Source organism: Panthera onca, chromosome D2, assembly GCF_046562875.1.
Source record: "Panthera onca isolate mPanOnc1 chromosome D2, mPanOnc1 haplotype 2, whole genome shotgun sequence".
NCBI classification, from domain to species: Eukaryota; Metazoa; Chordata; class Mammalia; order Carnivora; family Felidae; genus Panthera; species Panthera onca.
Window position 1 is genome coordinate 33,197,134 of NC_138349.1, and position 19,788 is coordinate 33,216,921.

General features: G+C 38.9%; 1 protein-coding gene, 1 long non-coding RNA gene and 1 pseudogene across 6 annotated transcripts in view; 1 reads left to right on the forward strand and 2 right to left on the reverse strand.

Moving 5' to 3' along the window:
* LOC132685088 (cytochrome P450 2C21) overlaps positions 1-19,788 on the forward strand; it is a 47,255-nt gene that overhangs the window by 11,888 nt on the left and 15,579 nt on the right. For both annotated transcript variants that reach the window (XR_013550534.2, XM_078434615.2), the window contains exons 3-8: positions 4,577-4,878; positions 9,292-9,454; positions 11,337-11,486; positions 13,514-13,674; positions 15,438-15,611; positions 16,469-16,610. Coding sequence is in view for 1 of the 2 variants with exons in the window: in XM_078434615.2 (XP_078290741.1) it covers positions 4,636-4,878; positions 9,292-9,454; positions 11,337-11,486; positions 13,514-13,674; positions 15,438-15,611; positions 16,469-16,610 (1,033 nt within the window). In the remaining variant the exon portion in view is untranslated. The remainder of the gene's footprint in view (positions 1-4,576; positions 4,879-9,291; positions 9,455-11,336; positions 11,487-13,513; positions 13,675-15,437; positions 15,612-16,468; positions 16,611-19,788) is intronic.
* On the reverse strand, positions 573-4,147 carry LOC132685089 (coenzyme Q-binding protein COQ10 homolog B, mitochondrial-like; annotated as a pseudogene).
* LOC132685090 (uncharacterized) overlaps positions 9,464-19,788 on the reverse strand; it is a 33,261-nt gene continuing 22,936 nt past the window's right edge. For all 4 annotated transcript variants that reach the window (XR_009612943.2, XR_009612945.2, XR_009612942.2 and 1 more), the window contains 3 exons: positions 15,962-16,186; positions 11,603-11,714; positions 9,464-10,439 (listed from right to left, as the gene is read on the reverse strand). This is a non-coding gene — a long non-coding RNA (uncharacterized LOC132685090). The remainder of the gene's footprint in view (positions 10,440-11,602; positions 11,715-15,961; positions 16,187-19,788) is intronic.

Here is a 19,788-nt window from a genome sequence, read left to right on the forward strand (position 1 = left end):
TCAGCCCAGAGCCCGACGCGGGGCTCGAACTCACGGTCCGTGAGATCGTGACCTGAGCCGAAGTTGGACGCCCAACCGACTGAGCCACCCAGGCACCCCAAAGTGTTCTTTTTAAATGGCTAAATATATCTTATGATGTTGTACTTATTTTAACCATTTTTGTTTTCTCAAGGTTAACTTCTTCAGGGATTAGTATTCTTTTTTTTTTTTTTTTTAAGTTTTATTTATTGAGAAGCCATACAGAGAAAGACAGATACCATATGGTTTCACTCTTATGTGGATCCTGAGAAACGTAACAGAAACCCATGGGGGAGGGGAAGGAAAAAAAAAAAAAAAAGAGGTTAGAGTGGGAGAGAGCCAAAGCATAAGAGACTGTTAAAAACTGAGAACAAACTGAGGGTTGATGGGGGGTGGGAGGGAGGGCAGGGTGGGTGATGGGTATTGAGGAGGGCACCTTTTGGGATGAGCACTGGGTGTTGTATGGAAACCAATTTGACAGTAAATTTCATATATTAAAAAAAATAATAATAAAAAAAAATAAAAGATGAAGTAAAAAAAACAAAAAAAAAAAAAACAAAAAAACAAAAAACAACAAAAAAAAGTTTTATTTATTGAGAGAGAGAGAGAGAGAGAGAGAGCGAGAGAGAGCATGCAAGTGGGAGTGGGAGAGAGAATCCCAAGCAGGCTCTGCACTGTCAGGGCAGAACCTGAAACATAGCCCAAACCCATGAACCCTGAGATTATTACCTGAGCCAAAGTTGGACACTTAACCAACTGGGCCACCCAGGCACCCCTAACGTTCTTGTTTTTTTGTTGGTTTTTTTTTTTTTTAGCTGTACAAAAAATAAATTAACTTTATTAAGTTACTATTTCAGTCCTTAGACATTGATTTGTTTATAAAAATATCAGTTTGAAATACATTATTGAAAGTGAATGCACACAATAAATGGAAAACAGGGATGCATGGTGCTGGAGACATATCAACCAACTCATCTTCAGGTGTTGCCCACTGTTGTAGACAAGATTTGACACATAATCAGCATTATTGAAAGAGCAGTCAAAGTACCTGGGAGAGGGGTGCAAACTATAAGAAAAATATATTAAAGCTCTGGACCACTCACCAAAAAAATATTCACTGTTTAATCTGGGAGTTAATCTCACTATATATAGCACTGAATAAACTACTACCCATAAGAACAATTTAAAAATAGGAAAAGTGCCAAGGAACCCTCATTAACAGTATTTTTAAGTCTAAGTTTCTACTTTAAATATCTGATGATTACTCGAATATCCTAAGCCAAGAGGCAGGCCCTATGACAATAAGTTATAAATAGTCTGAATTTAATAACTTAAAGGTGATAATGGTTAATATAATACATACTGTGTGAGGAACTCAACTAACCTCTTTCAGGTAAGGTCATAATTAAAAGGCTTAAGTCTACAGTTTCAATTTCTGCTTAAGAGTGATGATATCCCATTATTGTAAATATGCTAATATGCACATTACTTGCATGAATTATACTTGAATGAATTCTGTATACACGTGGTTCCATATTCCAAATGCAAATTCTCAGCGGTGTAGGCTTAAAATCAAAGCTGGGTTTAACAAATGCTTTCTAACTTCTGAAAGCAAATGATAAAAGCACTGCCTAAAAGTGAATAAACTAAGGTTACAAACAGGTGACCAATCCTTTTTTTCCCTTTATGTGTGATGAACTTCATGAAGCCTTAATTCCGAGGTATATTTGTTTCTGGACCATACAGCTTACATGATTTTCTTTTTTCTTTTCTTTTCTTTCTTTTTTTTTTTTTAAGAATTACATTTTTTTAACTTTATTTTTGATTTTTTAAAATTTACATCCAAATTAGTTACCATATAGTGAAGCAGTGACTTCAGGAGTAGATTCCTTAATGTCCCTTACCCATTTAGCCCATCCCCCCTCCCACAACCCCTCCAGCAACCCTCAGTTCTCCATATTTATGAGTCTCTTCTGTTTTGTCCCCTCCCTGTTTTTATATTATTTTTGTTTCCCTTCCCTTATGTTCATCTGTTTTGTCTCTTAAAGTACTCATATGAGTGAAGTAATATGATTTTTGTCTTTCTCTAATTTCACTTAGCATAATACCCTCCAGTACCATCCACATAATTGCAAATGGCAACATTTCATTCTTTTTGATTGCCGAGTAATACTCCATTGTATATATATATACCACATTTTCTTTATCCATTTATTCCATTCACTCCATCCATTCATCTATTCATGGACATTTGGGCTCTTTCCATACTTTGGCTATTGTTGATAGTGCTGCTATAAACATGGGGGTGAATGTGTCCCTTCAAAACAGCATACCTGTATCCCTTGGATAAATGCCTAGTAGTGCAATTGCTGGGTCGTAGGGTAGTTCTATTTTTAGTTTTTTGAAGAACCCCCATACTATTTTCCAGAGTGGCTGCACCAGCTTGCATTCCCACCAACAGTGCAAAAGAGATCCTCTTTCTCCGCATCCTCGCCAACATCTGTTGCTGCCTGAGTTGTTAATGTTAGCCATTCTGACACGTGTGAGGTGGTATCTCATTGTGGTTTTGATTTGTATTTCCCTGATGATGAGCGAGTGATGTTGAGCATTTTTTCATGTGTCGGTTGGCCATCTGGATGTCTTCTTTGGAGAAGTGTCTATTCATGTCTTTTGCCCGCTTCTTCATGGGATTATTTGTTTTTTGGGTGTTGAGTTTGAGAAGTTCTTTGTAGATTTTGGATACTAACCCTTTATCTGATATGTTATTTGCAAATATCTTCTCCCATTCTGTTGGTTGCCTTTTAGTTTTGCTGATTGTTTCCTTCACTGTGCAGAAGCTTTTTATTTTGATGAGGTCCCAGACATGCTCCTCTTTCAAAGGCAGCTAACATCTGCTTTACAACTTCATCGAAAAATGATGTGGCAAGCTGAGAGTACAGAAGGGAGCGGAATTCAGAAGAAATTGAAAAATCCAAGGTACAAGTTCTTGGGTAGCCAGGAAGACCAGGGCTAAAATGCCAAATAGTCTTCAAATGATTGAAAAGCTTCCCATCAGTATAGGATGCCTTTACCAAATGTGGTTTCACCAAGGTTCCTACTGATGTATAGCGCTCCAACACAGGTGGAAACCCAATTTCCAATTGTGTTTTGCAGTATCCGGTTCTCTTTGATATTACATCTGATTTTTTACGCCAAGGAACAAAATGCTTGTAGTCTTCCATTCCTGATACCACATCATACATTTTCTGCATAGAATATCCTATAATTCTCCTCTCTGAATATTCTTTTGTTTATTAATGGTGCAACACTTTTGAAGAAAGTTCTTGCATATATCTCCTTAGGCAAAACTGAGGTATGTAGTGGAAGAGTTCTGCTCATCAGTATACCACAGGAAGCTAAATATCTGACGTTCCAGGTAGGGCCCCTGCGATGGAGCCAGGGTTCCAGCCACTGCCGTTGACTTTGGACGGCATCCCGAAACCACCTTTCTCAGGGCCCCCTGACTGGCCCCAGCTTCCATGATCATCTCACTCTCATGTTCTCGTTTCTTAAGTGTGATATTTGTCGTGCCTTGTCGGATTTCCTCAAATGTATTTTGAGTCTTGAAGTTTTGTTCATATCTTTGAGCTTCTAGACACTTTCAAATATTTATAGTATTGAATTCTGGAGTATATTTCCTTACCCACGTGAGATTAAGCAATGTATTCTGGTTATAGGACCCTCATTGGAAATGGATGTACAAGGGGAAGGAGGGGTGATATGCAGCCAAAGGACCTTCCACTGTTTAAGTGATTTCTTTCTTTGACTTGGTAGATCCCTGTCTTCTAATGTCTTTTGACCCTGCATCCCCTTTGGGAGTTAAGTGTGTCAGAACGCCTCACATATATTGGGACACCTGGGTGGCTCAGTTGGTTAAGCATCAGACTTATGCTCAGGTCATGATCTCATGGTTTGTGAGTTCAAACCCCGTGTTAGGCTCTGTGCTGACAGCTAGGAGCCTGGAGCTTATTTTGGATTCTGTGTCTTCCTGTCTCTACCCCTCCCCTGCACGTGCGCTCACTTGCTCTCTCTCTCTCTCTCTCACTCTCATACACACACACGCTCTCTCTCTCTCTCTCTCAAAAATAAACATTAAAATTTTTTTAATTAAAAAAAAAAAAGAACTCTTGACATATAGAAAGGGGCTCTGCCAAGAGTTGGGATATCTCTACTCTTCTTTAGGAAAGACTAGCTCTGTATATTCTTCTTTTTTACCCTGCCTTCTCCCTACTATCTCTTAATTCTGGCTTTTTCCTGGATTTTCTGCGAAAAGGCACTGAGAGAGTGCTGCTTTCTTCTGCTCGTGTAGTAGTAATTTTTGACATGAGATACTCTCTTTCATCATTTGTCAAGATCATGAATTCCAGCCCTTTGAAAATCTGATAGTTTTCAGTTTTACTGTTAAAATATGACCATCTCTGAAGAAGTAAGAGTTACTGTTTTAGTTGGGATTACCAATGAAAACCTAGATATTTATCAATACTAAAGTGACTGTTTTTGTTTTACTCTTTGCTAATAGGTCAAAATCCACTGAAGATAAAAAAGTATCCCAAAGGTTGAAGATTTAGTGCATGTTTGATGATCAGCTGGAACTTAGTATTTATAAAACCTTTGGATTCCAAGCTTCCAACTGCATTTACGCAAGGTACAACAATGGATCTTTTCATAATTCTGGTGATTTATCTTTCTTGTTTGATTCTTTATTTTCTCTGGAATCGAAACCGTGCCAAAGGGAAGCTACCACCTGGCCCCACTCCTCTGCCAATCATTGGAAATATTTTGCAGATAAATACTAATAATGTAAGCAAATCCATAAGCAAGGTGAGTATGATTACTTTTCTTCCAGCTGTTTGCGGTTACAGCCATATATCTAAATAAAATATGGTCCCAGCCATATTTGCAGGGGTGCAATTTTGATTGGGATTGTGTTGAATGTGTAGATAGCTTTGGGTAGTACTGACATTTTAACAATATTTATTCTTCCAATCCATGAGCACAGAATGTTTTTCCATTTCTTTGTGTCTTCTTTAATTTCCTTCATAAGCTTTCTATAGTTTTCAGCATACAGTTCTTTTACATCTTTGGTTAGGTTGATTCCTGGGTATTTTATGATTCTTGGTGCACTTGTAAATGGGATCAGTTTCTTTATTTGTCTTTGTGTTGCTTCATTATTAGCGTATAAGAATGCAACTGATTTCTGTACATTAATTTCGTATCCTGCGACTTTGCTGAATTCATGTATCAGTTCTAGCAGACTTTTGGTGGAGTCTATCGGGTTTTCCATGTATAATATATCGTCTGCAAAAAGTGAAAGCTGACTTCATCTTTGCCAATTTTGATGCCTTTGATTTCCTTTTGTTGTCTGATTGCTGATGCGAGGACTTCCAACACTATGTTAAACAACAGCAGTGAGAGTGGACGTCCCTGTCGTGTTCCTGATCTCGGGGGGGGGGGGGGGAAGCTCTCAGTTTTTCCCCATTGAGGATAATATTAGCTGTGGGCTTTTCATAAATGGCTTTTATGATGTTTAAGTATGTTCCTTCTATTCCGACTTTCTCAAGGGTTTTTATTAAGAAAGGATGCTGAATTTTGTCAAATGCTTTTTCTGCATCGATTGACAGGATCTTACGGTTCTTTTCTTTTCTTTTATTAATGTGATGTATCACATTGATTGATTTGTGAATGTTGAACCAGCCCTGCAGCCCAGGAACGAATCCCACTTGATCCTGGTGAATAATTCTTTTTATATGCTGTTGAATTTGATTTGCTAGTATCTTGTTGAGAATTTTTGCATCCATAATTCATCAGGGATATTGGCCTGTAGTTCTCTTTTTTTGCTGGGTCTCTGTCTGGTTTGGGAATCAAAGTAATGCTGGCTTCATAGAATGAGTCTGGAAGTTTTCCTTCCCTTTCTATTTTTTGGAACAGCTTGAGAAGGATAGGTATTATCTCTGCTTTAAATGTCTGGTAGAATTCCCCATCACTCCTCATCAAGGAAATACAAATCAAAAGCACACTGAGATATCACCTCACGCCAGTCAGATTGGCTAAAATGAACAAATCAGGAGACTATAGATTCTGGCGAGGATGTGGAGAAACGGGAACCCTCTTGCACTGCTGGTGGGAATGCAAACTGGTGCTGCCACTCTGGAAAACAATATGGAGGCTCCTCCAAAAGTTAAAAATAGAACTACCCTATGACCAGTAACTGCACTACTAGGTATTTAGCCAAAGGATACAGGAGTGATGATTTGAAGGAGCACATGCACCTTAATGTTTATAGCAGCACTATCAACAATAGCCAAAAAATGGAAAGAGCCGAAATGTCTATCAACAATGAATGGATAAAGAAATTGTGGTTTATATACACAATGGAATACTACTTGGCAATGAGAAAGAATGAAATATAGCCTTTTGTAGCAACATGGATGGAACTGGAGAGTGTGATGCTAAGTGAAATAAGTCATACAGAGAAAGATACCATATGTTTTCAGTCTTATGTGGATGCTGAGAAACTTAACAGAAGACCATGGGGGAGAAGGAAAAAAAAAAAAAAAGAGAGGGAGAGAGCCAAACCATAAAAGACTCATAAAAACTGTGAGAATAAACTGAGGGTTGATGGGGGGTGGGAGGGAGGGTAGGGTGGGTGATGGGCATTGAGGACGGCACCTGCTGGGATGAGCACTGGGTGTTGTATGGAAACCAATTTGACAATAAATTTCATATTAAAAAGAAAAGAAGTGATTTTAAAGAGAAGTGTTCATTGGGTATCCAGCTAGAAGGTTGCCAGAGAGGATGAGATCCATGAGATGATTGTTAAAATTGCCAAAAGAAGGAATTCCCTGTCCATGTTGTGAGCAGGTCCCCTTTTTAGTAATTATTCTTTGGTAAACTCTAATGGCAATGAAACTGTTTTCAATTTAAAAAAAAGTTCTGATCTACAGATCACAACACTAAAAATTTCCTAAAAACACACATTTTTTTAAGTCAAGGAAATACGGTCCCAGAATTGTTTCTATTATATTTGCTCAATGAATGTGTGAAGAACTACTCTATTCCTAGCTATTTATATAGCAGTAGCTCTCTAAATCTTGAAGGGATTGTCTGAAATCTGTCTTTGCTGAGACAGCTAGTTACCAGAGCACAGCTTCTGGAAACCCCTTTCTGTGTTTTGCGCTAAGAGATTGAAAGAGGATTATGTCAGCACCCTAGCTCATCTGCTTGTTAACTCACAGCATTGGGCAAGTTTTAAAAATCTCTCTCAGTGTTAATTTCCATTCCTTTAAAATGTGAATAACAGTTCTATTTTGTGTAGGGTCCTTCAATATATCATATATTCAACAAGTTATTGAATATCTACTTTGTTAGATGCTGGGGATTTTGGGTTTTTTTTAAGTTTATTTATTTATTTTTGAGAGAGACAGAGAGAGAGAGAGAGCATGCAGGGGAGGGGCAGAGGGAGAGAGAGAGAATCCCAAGCAGGGTCCATGCACAAAGTCTGACATGGGGCTTGATCTCATGTACTGTGAGATCATGACTTGAGCCAAAATCAAAAAGTCGGATGCTTAACTGACTGAGCCATCCGGGTGCCCCAGTGCTGGGGATTTTCAATGGTAAATGAAAAAGAAAAAACAGACCCTGGATTATGGAATTTATAGTCTATAGGGTAGGCATGTTTTGTAAAATAATCACGCAGATAAGTGTGTGATTACAAACCATGTAACAGGGACACAATAGAAAGAGGCCATGCAGCTCGGTGGAGCAGGAATGGGAGGAATGTCAGCAAAGCGTTCTCTGAGGAAGTGAAGCTGAAGCTGAGATCTAAAGAATGTTCAAGCATTAACCAGACAAAATGCAGATGGAAGTTCATTCCAGGCGGTTTCATTCTGGAGGAGAATTAGTTGTCATTGTCTCTGAAAGAGGACCAATTTGGTAAAAACATGGTGTGGGATATGATTGGAGAAATAGTTGCCAGAAATGCAAGCCTTACAAGGCTTTTAAAACTATTGGTCCTCGGGCACCTGGGTGGCCTCAGTCACTTATGTGTCCAACTTCGGCTCAAGCCATCTCGGTTCATGAGTTCGAGCCCTGCGTCAGGCTCTGTGCCGGCAGCTCAGAGCCTGGAGCCTGCTTCGGATTCTGTGTCTCCCTCTCTCTCTGCCCCTCCCCTGCTTGTGCTCTATCTCTCTCTCTTTCTCGCTCTCTCAAAAATAAACATTAAAAAAAAAGAATATTGGTCTTTAGCACAAGAGCAATGTGATGCCATTAACGTGCTTAAAGGACTCTCATGTTAACATTTGCCTTGTGAAAAGAGCACTCTGGTTGCTTTATGGAGAATGAATTGTAAGGTAGCAGGAGGACTCAAACCTTGGACAAGTTGAAGGAGTTATTTAGTATACCAAAGAAGCTGCCATGACAGAAAGACCCCAATAACACAATGGCTTCAGGAAGATAAGAGCTTATTTCTATCTCACAGCATGAGATCTAGGTGAGTGCTGCTGGGCTGCCTCTCTTCCTTGCGGTCATCTAGAGAACCAGTTTTTCTTTGTCTTCTAGTTGACCATCCTGGGCACCTAGGCTATTGTTCTCATGTGCATGGAGGCAGTGAGGTTGTTTCCATGCTGTCCTTTCAGTCCCCGGGTAGGGGGAGAAATGGAGGGCATGCAATTACCATTTATACAAAAGCGTAGGATTTGCACACATCATTTCTGCTAATATCAGTTCACGAAAACTTAGTCACATGGCCGCACAGGGAAGCTGGGAAATGTCTGCGACCATGTTGCCATGTCCTTATGTATTTAGAGGTCTCTAGTGCTAAAAAGACGTAGAGAGTGGATAATGAGGGATGATTGGTAGTCTACACATGGGACAAGATGGAGGAGCCTCCCTTAAGCAGGACAAGAAACACATTATTGTAACTATAGGAAGAAAGAAATTTGGTGCAGCTGTAGATTTGGCAGACAAAAGTTAATAAAAGAATATGAATAAATTCCATAATATAATATCTGTCACATAGTAGGAGCTGAATAAAGGTTAACTATTGATGACGATAATAATAATAGCAATGTGTCTAATAATATAATTACCACTTAATGTGATTAAGTTACTAGTTCTAGAAGTTGAGATCTTTTATATTAGGTGAATGAGTATAAAATATCTCTTGAGTAAAGAGACTTATCTACATTTTTAGTTTTGAAATTCTCACTACTCCTGTACCTTGTATTGCTTTCCCAGCTAGCAGAGAGTTACGGCCCTGTGTTCACTGTGTACTTTGGCATCAAGCCCACTGTGGTGATATACGGATATGAAGCAGTAAAGGAAGCTCTAATTGATCAGAGTGAGGTGTTTTCTGGCAGAGGCCCTTTCCCAGTGCTGGACAAATCCATCCAGGGATTAGGTATGTCTCCATTTGGGGAACATATGTGGGTTTGTAAGTTGCAAAGACTTATAAACTAAGGGATTGAGAAATTGTAAGTATTTAGAGAAGCCTATGAAAATATCATAATTCCAACATTTTTTTCCATAAAGGATCATTAATCCATATTTTAGATTCGGAAAGTGACAAGGTGTCTCCATGAAACATAAAATGCAATGAAAGCAAATCACCTAACCATTAATGTGCTATAAATTTGTGTTCATTTGAAAATATGGCCAGTTAGGATAATGTTCATTTCAGTTAAGATAATAAGAGACAGAAAAAGAAGGAAGGAAAATGACTCAATTATCCTAGCCACCAAACATTTTGCTTTTTGGCCTGAGTCATGGTTGCTAAGAGACTAGTTTAGGAAACTTGAATAGTGTGCATGGAACCAGCATAGGTTTGAAATATTCCCAGTCTTGACTTCAATCTTTTATTCTTCAAAAAAAAAAAAGGCATAAGAAATATTTGAATCCAATAGAATACAATCCTTATACATACACAGATAAGCTCTGGAAAGAGGATTATAGAAAAACACATAGTGAGTACACATGGATTGAGAGTGATACTAGAAAAAGCTTTTTAAATCCAAATTGGTCATAGGATCCTCCTCATATGTTATCTCTATATGAAGAAGCCCTAGAACAGTACCTGGCACATAGTTCACTTGGTTCTCAGGTGGCTGAACCAAATGGAACTGAGTTGTTGCTAGGGGACCAACAATGAAAGAAAGAGAGAGAGAGAGAGAGAGAGAGAGAGAGAGAGAGAAAGAGAAAGAAAGAAAGAAAGAAAGAAAGAAAGAAAGAAAGAAAGAAAAGAAAGAAAGGAAGAAAGAGAGGGAGGGAGGGAGGGAAGAAAGAAAAAGAAATTTAAAAAGGTTTTTATATTAAGTACTTGAACTGTCTTCCATTTGTTTCTGGAGTTGGCCTTAAACTGTCCAGTCCTCTGGTGGGTCACTGGGTTCCTGTAAAAAGAGATAAGGCCTGAATGGAGTCACTTCCTCCTCTACACTATTCTTTAAAATCTCTATGGACAAGTATCCTATGAGAATTGTTTTTTCTCCTGATATTGTCTTGGCTTCCATTGTATGTGTATTTGTGTCATTTCTTCCTGATATTGTCAATACCAGTCTGGTATTGACCTTCCTTGGTGTTAAAACCATATTTCATGGCAGAGACATTACACACAGAAGGGAAATGTTAAAATGAGGAGGGCAGAGGCTGTGTCTCTTATCAGAGGAATAGATTTTCATGAACTTCCTTCCAGTGCACAAGTGCTCTCTCTCCTTCTCTTGAGAATTGACTCTTTTTGTTGCCTCTCCTACAATTCACTTACAACATACAAAAATCAGCCCTGAAAATTTCACCTACAACTTGGAGTCACCATGATGTATTAGCTGTGTGGTCCACAGAGCTAGCATTTTGCCTCCATGATCACCAGTAAAATGGAGACAAAACACTTGGTTCACAGAGTTATTCTGAGGTTAAAGGAGCTAATAGATGGAGAAGAAGAGTTAAGTAACATGTAAAACCCAGAGTCTTGACAGATACGAGGCTGGGCTAACAGAAAGCAGGTAAAGCAGGGCTCATTGGAATTCTTATGGCTGGCACCACACCATAGTTACATTCCTGCTTCAGTGTCATTATCATTTGCTGAGATAAAGACTCAGCTAGAATTGATGGCAATGGAGGTCATTCTTCTCTCTCTTTTTTAAGGAGGCTTTTTTTTTTTTTCAATGAGGGGCTTGAACTCATGACTTTGAGATCAAGACCTGAGCTGAGATTAAGAGTTGGACCCTTAACCTACTAAACTACCCAGGCATCCCTCCCTTTTTTTTTTTTTTTTTTTTTTTTTCTGATAGGAATTATTTTCAGCAACGGAGAGCAGTGGAAGCAAGTTCGGCGTTTCTCCCTCATGGTTTTGCGGAATATGGGCATGGGGAAGAAGAGTATTGAAGACAGAATTCAAGAGGAGGCCTTGTATCTGGTGGAAGCATTAACAAAAACCAATGGTGTGTATTTCTTTACGTATTTAACAGTAATACTTTGGGAGGACTATATGCTCTTTCAAATAGACTACAGAGAAATCTGATGGCTCAAGCACCATAGAAGTTTACTTTTTGCTCACATGACAGTAGTGAAGTGAAGGGGTTGGCACAATAGCCTTTTCAGGCACCAGGTTGACAGGAGCCTTGATATCTTCAACACATGGCATCTAGTGTCACCCAGGATTCATCTCTCTGCAGGGTAGCAGAAGGAGCAAAGAACAAAGAAAAGAGCAAATAAGGTTTTCAGTAGGCCAGGTATGACAATGGCAGACATTCCATGGCTTTAACTCGGTCTCAGGACCATACCAGCTCTAAGACGCAGTGTGAGATGTGGTTCTCTGTGTGCACAGAAAAGCAAGGAGAACGGGGATTTGGATAATGAGCTAGTAGTTTTGGCCACAATAACTTGAAAAATGAAGTAATTTCTCTAGTAACTTCTTGAGAACATTGCAAACATTTCACAGTATATATACGTCAAGTCATTATGCTGTGCACCTTAAACTTACACAGTGCTGTCAATCATATCTTAGTAAAATCAGGAGAAAAAAAAGCACGAGTGGTTCAGCACTAGGATTCATGCCAAATCCTTCTCGGTGCTTAGGGCTGCTATATAGCTCACCTGGAGGATTATGGATGTGAATGGAGTGAGCCTCGGTAGCACAAATTGGCTCAGTGTGTGTATTTGTGTATGCACTTGCCAGACTGGAGAGGAGGTGGAAGACGAAGGGGTAGACAGGAGTCGTGGCAGAGAAGGAATAAGATCAGGATCATAAGACATATATGGTTTTTGAACCTCAATATTTAAATATTTTTCAAGAACACTGTTAAGGAAATAGTACTATTTTCTTTTTAAAAATTATTTTGTAATGTTTATATTTGAGAGAGAGAGAGAGAGTATAAACAGGGGAGGGGCAGAGAGAGAAGGAGACACAGAATCTGAAGCAGGCTCCAGGCTCTGAGCTGTCACCCCAGAGCCCGACATGGGGCTCAAACTCATGAACCAGAGATCATGATCCTGAGCTGAAGTTGGACGCTTAACCAACTGAGCCACCCAGCTGCCCCATTATAGTACTATTTTCTACATGGTGGTTTTTTTTCAATATTATTTTTTTTTAATTTATTATTTATGTTGAGAGAAACAGAGAGTGCGCAAGTAAGGGAGGGGCAGAGAAAGGGAGAGAGAATCCCAAGCAGGCTCCACGCCTCCAGCAGAGCCCAACGCGGGGCTCAAATCCACAAAAGCTCAAGATCATGACCTGAACCAAAACCAAGAGCTGGGTGCTTAACCATTTGAGTCACCCAGGTGCCCGGCATTGTGTTTTTTAACCAATGTTATATATTGTCCAGACAAGTTGTTTCCCCCTTTTTTTTTTCCTGCTATTAATATTAAACATGCCATTTTTACAAGTATTTGCACTTCTTTCTTCCTTGGAATAAATTTCTGGAGGTGGCAATAGAGTTTCAATGACTGTCATTTGGACTTTTGATGTCTATCAACAAAGAACGGGTGGGAGACCTGGCAGAAGAGGGATACAGATGTGAGGCTTATACTACGCATATGGTTTTGCAAAATTTCAACTTAATATATTAAATATTTTTACAGGTTTAATCTATAAATGTTTATCAAGAACATTATTAACAGACTAGTACAGTGTTCCATTATTTTGGATGCTTCCGACCTATGCTTATCCAGACTGTGCCCAGTAATTCTTGTGAATTATCTTGTGGCTCTTATTTGGGGAACACTTGGGGGAACTCTTGGGGAGTTCCCCAAGGAGAACACTTGGGGGGAAATAGACTGGAGTAGACAGCTTTGTTTGGGGAAGCACAATAAATTTTAGGCATGTTGAGTTTATAGTGATGATCACATGTCCAGGGAATTCCTATACTTAAAAAAAATCCCAGAAGTTAACCCTTCTTAATTGTTTAAAACAGTCAACTTAAGATTTATATGAAAATTGTGCTCTAACCTTTAACTTTTATTGTTTTAGCATCTCCCTGTGATCCTACTTTCCTTCTGGGCTGTGCTTCCTGCAATGTGATCTGCTCTGTTGTTTTCCAGAATCGTTTTGAGTATGATGATAAGAAATTTTCAATCTTGATAAACTATTTTCATGAAAACCTCCTAATTTCAAGCAACTCCTGGATACAGGTAATGTCAACGTTCTCCTTATTTTTATTCTTATTTTAGTTTTTTTAAAAAATGTGTTTAAGTAATCTCTACACCCACTATGGGGCTCGAACTCACAACCCCTGGATCAACAGCCACATGGTCTTTCAACTGAGCCAGCCGGGTGCCCCCAGCCAAGGTTCTTTTTAAATGGGAAATAATTTTCAGGGCACCTGGGTGACTGAGTGGGTTATCTGACTCTTGATTTCGGCTCGGGTCATGATCTCAAGTTCGTGGATTCGAACCCTGAGTCAAGCTCCGTGCTGACACTGTGGAACCTGCTTGGGATTCTCTCTCCCCCCTCTCTCTCTGCCCCTCCCCACTTGCACATGATCTCTCTAAACAAATAAACAAATGAATAAATAAATAAACTTAAAAAAAATCAGGGCACCTGGGTGGCTCAGTCGGCTAAGCATCTGACTTCGGCTCAGGTCATGATCTCACAGTTCGTGAGTTCGAGCCCCGCGTCAGGCTCTGGGCTGACAGCTCAGAGCCTGGAGCCTGCTTCGGATTCTGTGTCTCCCTCTTTCTCCCCCTTTCCTTTACTCGCATGCTCTCTCTCCCAAAAATAAACATTTAAAAAAATATTTTTTTAATAAAAATAAATAAATGGGAAATAATTTTCTAGGTAGTCTATCACTCATGCCTACCTTGGTCCTTTGCCCTATTTCCAAATGGCTAAAGTAATGTTTATCAAATTATCATTTGTAGCCAATTAGTGACTTATCAAATCAATTTAATGTATTGAAATGAAATTTAAAACATGAAATATAGTAATAGAGAAATGTAGTATAGTTCATCAATTATAGCAAGGCATTTTTTTGAGAAACCTTTTTTATATCCATAGATGAAGAAGGTGGTGATGTAAAACGTATGTCTTACTATAGTAGAGTGTCAGAAAATGTTAGTATCTTATGTTGTATGATCATTAAGAATTAAAATTCTGTGTGGATCAAAAGGTTATGATGTGTTCCACCTGGAAAGGACTCTTGAGAACAAAGCATCTACTCGTTTTTGGACCAGGAAACTGTTACCCAGAGATATTAAGCATATTTTCCAAAATGGCCTAGCCGAGGCAAGGAATGAGCTAGACCCAGAATCTAGATTTCTCAATTCTCTGTCTAGTTGGATACATGCTACCAGCCTGAATAAATTGCTTCAGTGCCTAACAACGGTATTAAGTCGTGAAGTACTGTCTAGAGCAGAGTCCATACACTCTAGGACTAGCAATGGACAGATAAATAAGGGCAATGTGCACATTCTTAAAGGTATAAAACTCCTAAATAAAAATAAGCTAATTTAGCCATTAATTTTTCTGATGTAGTTTCTTAATTACAAAAAAAAAAAAAAAAGCCCTGCAAACTTTTTTAGGGGGCTGTAGAAATATGTGTAAGTAAACAGGGATGAACACTAGGTTCTAGCTCTGTTGCTAGTTTGGTGTCTTAGAATGGCTAACTAACCTTTCTGAACCTTAGTATTCTTCTTTGGAAGAGGCGATATACTCCTGGATTCCTTCATAGAGTTATGGCTGGGAAATTAAATGGTTCTGAAATTGCTTTGTGACTTGTGCATACTCTAACTCCTAACATTTTGTCAGTTCTCTCTCCTTCAAGTTCCAAGTATGTTCTAGTGAGGGAAGCGTGTCTTACCTTTATCTACTCAGCATAGAACTCGGTGTCTGATGCATAATATGAGCCTACAGAACTTTGTTGAGTGAATTAATGAGTGATTCTTTCCTCTTTCAGCTCTGCAATGCTTTTCCTCTTTTAATACACTTTCCAGGATGTCACAATGTGTTACTTAAAAACATTGCTAACCAATGTAGGTTTATTGTGGAAAAAATAAAAGAACACCAAGAATCCCTGGACCTCAGTAACCCTCGAGACTTTATTGACTACTTCCTGATCAAAATAGAAAAGGTATAATGTGACCCTTTATCTTTGTGGGTGGTGAGACTCATGGATTAGCTTTGTTCTTCCCAGTGAAATTGGGATATACTGAAGATGTATTAATTGCTTGCATAACCTATAATTGTGCAAATCATATTGGGTATCTCGAGTTATTTCTAAATTCTCACTGAAAGTGACTTAGGAGGTTTTATATTTATCATGTGAAAGCTGTTTTTTTTAATTTGAGAACAGACTGAAATACGCACACATTCAAGATAAATGATACACAACATAATCATCCTTCATCAAGTAAGTTCTGAGAATGGAAGATGTAACAGATAAGGGAACACAGGAACAGATAGGAATCTAGAAAGACTTACCTTTGGAGTGGCACTAGGAAATCTTCACAGATGAGGTAGGTTTTGAAGAAACTATAGCTTAGATGAACAGACATAAAGTAGGTCCAGGGAACGGTAAGTGCAGTGATCAAGTGTGTGGAACTTTCAGAGAGGTGATCTTGATTGTAACTGAGCAACTGTCATGGGTGTGATGACTGATGAGGTTGGGAATAGAGCTGCATTGTGGGGGATGGGTGGTTCTGGAGGCTTGAATGAGAAAAACAGACATTATAAAATAGGTAATTAGATACTAGAATGGACAGTGAGTAGCAGTGAGGACTTGATAAAAATTATGTTTCAAAGAAATTATAGAGGAACTGATCAACTCTAGGGGATGAGAAAGTGAAGAATCAGAAAGGGCTTGTTGGAAGTTTATAACTCTGAGTATATTTTAACTGTAGCCCTCACACCAGATAACGGTGTCATATTGAGTTATGTTACCTCTGAGGCTCTTTCATTTATCAAGTAATTCTAACACATTATTTCTAGGAAAAACACAATAAACAGTCTGAATTTACCATGGACAACTTGATCATTACTGTCTGGGATGTGATTAGTGCAGGAACAGAGACAACGAGCACCACCCTGAGGTATGGACTCCTGCTCCTGCTGAAGCACCCAGAGGTCACAGGTATGGTCACAGGTGATGGGCAGAATGAAATTCCTGGTAGACATTAGAAGGTGACACTGACAACTATCCCGCTCTTCACCTGCCTAGACAATGCACAGGAAAATTTTTCCATCATTAGGAGCACCTGGGTGGCTCAGCCAGTTAAGCATCTGACTCCTGATTTCTGCTCAAGTCATGATCTCACAGTTTGTGGGATTGAGCACCGAGTCTGGCTCTGAGCTGACAGTGTGGAACCTGCTTGGGATTCTTTCTTTCCCTCTCTCTCTCTCTCTCTGCCCCTCCACCGCTCGTTCTCTCTCAAAAATAAATAAATAAACATTTAAATAAAAAAATATTTCTGGGGCACCTGGGTGGCTCAGTCGGTTGGGCGTCTGTCCAACTTTGGCTCAGGTCATGATCTCACAGCTGTGAGTTCGAGCCCTGCGTCGGGCTCTGTGCTAACAGCTCAGAGCCTGGAGCCTGCTTTGGATTCTATGCTTCCCTCTCTCTGGGTCCATCCCCTGCTTGAACTCTGTCTGTCTGTCTGTCTCTCTCTGTGTCTCTCAAAAATAAAGATTAAAAAAATTAAAAAAAATATTTCCATCATTAGTACATCTTCCTGTCATTGGATAAATTAAATTCAAATTCAATTATAGTACAAAAAGATAATGAAATATTTAAACAGCAGCAGAAATTTGAAGGGCAGAGGCCATTGTTTTCCCTGCTATGGTGGAATGTCCCTGATTTGTGTTGGGACAGATGCAATAAGCAGAGTTTTCTTAGGATCTGAAAGGATCAGCCTTCTGCTTTCTCTAAAAAGATGTCACTTGACATGCCTTCCATGTCCAGATAAATGTATTTTTGTCAAAAGATATTTTTTTAAGTTTATTTGTTTTTGAGAGAGAGAGAAGCCTCGAGAGGGAGAGAGAGAGAATCCCAAGCAGGCTCTGCACTGTCAGCACAGAGCCGGATGTGGGGCTCGAACTCACAAAACTGCAAGATCATGACCCAGGCCAAAATCAAGGTTCCAATGCTTAAGCGACTGAGCCACCCAGGAGCCTATATCAAAAGATATTTCTTCTCAAATGAATTTGCAGTGTAAGGATTGACTCAACAAAATTACAATCTTTCTTTATCAAAGAGACTCCCTAAATAAAACTTTATTCAAATAAATTCTTTTCAAATATACCCTTTCGGGCAAATAAATTCTTCCTCCCAAATATGATTTCTCTTGCAAATACAACCTTTCCATTTTTCCTCCTTTTTTTTTTATTGAGTGCTAATCTCAGAGGATATTTCCTTCACTACCGTATAGTGTTCTGTGCTTTGGCACATTAAGACACTCTTAGTACAGTTACATCTCAGGAAGCTTTTCTCCATGACATCACCAGATTTTTCTCCTTTGTTGAAGGTCCTTCTGTCCTCCCATTATAAAGAATAACTGCTTTCCAAATGGTGCAATTTACAAGCATAGCCTCAAAATTCCCGTTTTCATACGTTGTGCGATATAATGGCACTATTTCCTTTGAGTGACACGCTTTCAGCCAAATAACTTCACTAACTCTTATTAGACCTATGTTGACTATGACTGTGAATACCATGACATTTTTCTCCCAACCTTTAAGTCTTGTGTACATTGCAAAAGCCCTTTTTGTGTAATATTTCTACATTGCTTCCATTTTCATTTTTTCTTACATCACATCCATTTGTATTTTTCTTTTCTTCCCATTTTCATCCCTTACTGTGCCATTCTTTTAAGCATTCTGATTTTACAAGTAGCTCCTAACCACTTTCTATAATCACTCTCTTCTAGATAAAAATCCAGCCTCTCAACCTGAGAAGGTAAAGCTTCAAACTTCTCTAAAATTCCTAAGTTTTCTTGATAGCTATCAAACCACAGAATTTTCACATAATCCATTAACAAAGACTCCTTCTTCAGGTAGTAGATAAATACCATTTGACCAAAGTAGCAACATGGTACTGGAGAAAATGGGTTATAGACTAACTACAGTGGCTTTGGATTCTGACTTTACTAGTAAGTAGCTGTGTGACCTCAGACTCATGACTATCTCTCTGCTTATCTTGGCCCCTCATCTGTTTAAGGGAGATGATAATGCTTCCTAACATTCATAGAGCCTCTCCCTCGTAAGAAAAAGTTAATAAACATTTGTTTTAACTAATGAGTAGTCCTACTTAAACTATGTATGATATATTTTGCAAATAAAGGAAAAATATAACTCATTAACATAAATTACATAAATTTCATTTCAATTAACATAACATACATTTCAGTAATCTTATTCAATTGCTAAGATTGTGGGTTTGGAAATGAGAAAAACCACGTAATACCTGGGTGTCCTTGAGAAGTATATTTACTTTTATGGACCTGTTTCCTCATTTTTAAGACACATAAAATAATACCTAACACATAGACCTATTTTGAGGAATTATAAAGTAATGTAATATGTCGTACAGCATGCCTGTCATATGTTGCATTCTAAATGTTAACTTCTTGTTACTATGTGCTGAATCAAATATCTTATTCAGTTCTATTTATTAAGCATCTATGGCACTGGGTAGTTCTTACCCTCTTGGAACTTACATATTTATTTATTAAAAAAAATTTTTTTTTAATGTTTATTTATTTTTGAGACAGAGAGAGCCAGAGCATGAACGGGGGAGGGTCAGAGAGAGAGGGAGACACAGAATCCAAAGCAGGCTCCAGGCTCTGAGCTGTCAGCACAGAGCCCGACGTGGGGCTCAAACTCACGGACTGCGAGATCATGACCTGAGTTGAAGTCGGACGCTTAACCGACTGACCCACCCAGGCGCCCCTGGAACTTACGTACTTAAAACGAAAACTGAGGATGCCTGGGTGGCTCAGTCAGTTAGGCGTCTCTTGATTTCGGTTCAGGTCATGATCTCATGAATCCTGGGATTGATCCCTGTATCAGGCTCCACACTGACAGCACGAAGCCTACTTGGGATTCTCTCTTTTCTCCCTCTCTGCCCCTCCTCCAGTCTCTCTCTCAAAATAAATAAATAAAGTTTAAAAATTTTTTCTAAAAATACTGGCATACACAAAGTGGTTAAACAACATGGTCTGTAGTGAGCCTTCAAGATCATAGATCCTTGAGTTGTTAAACAAAAGTACACAAAACAGAGAATCAGAGCTGAATTTCATGGTACAATTATATTT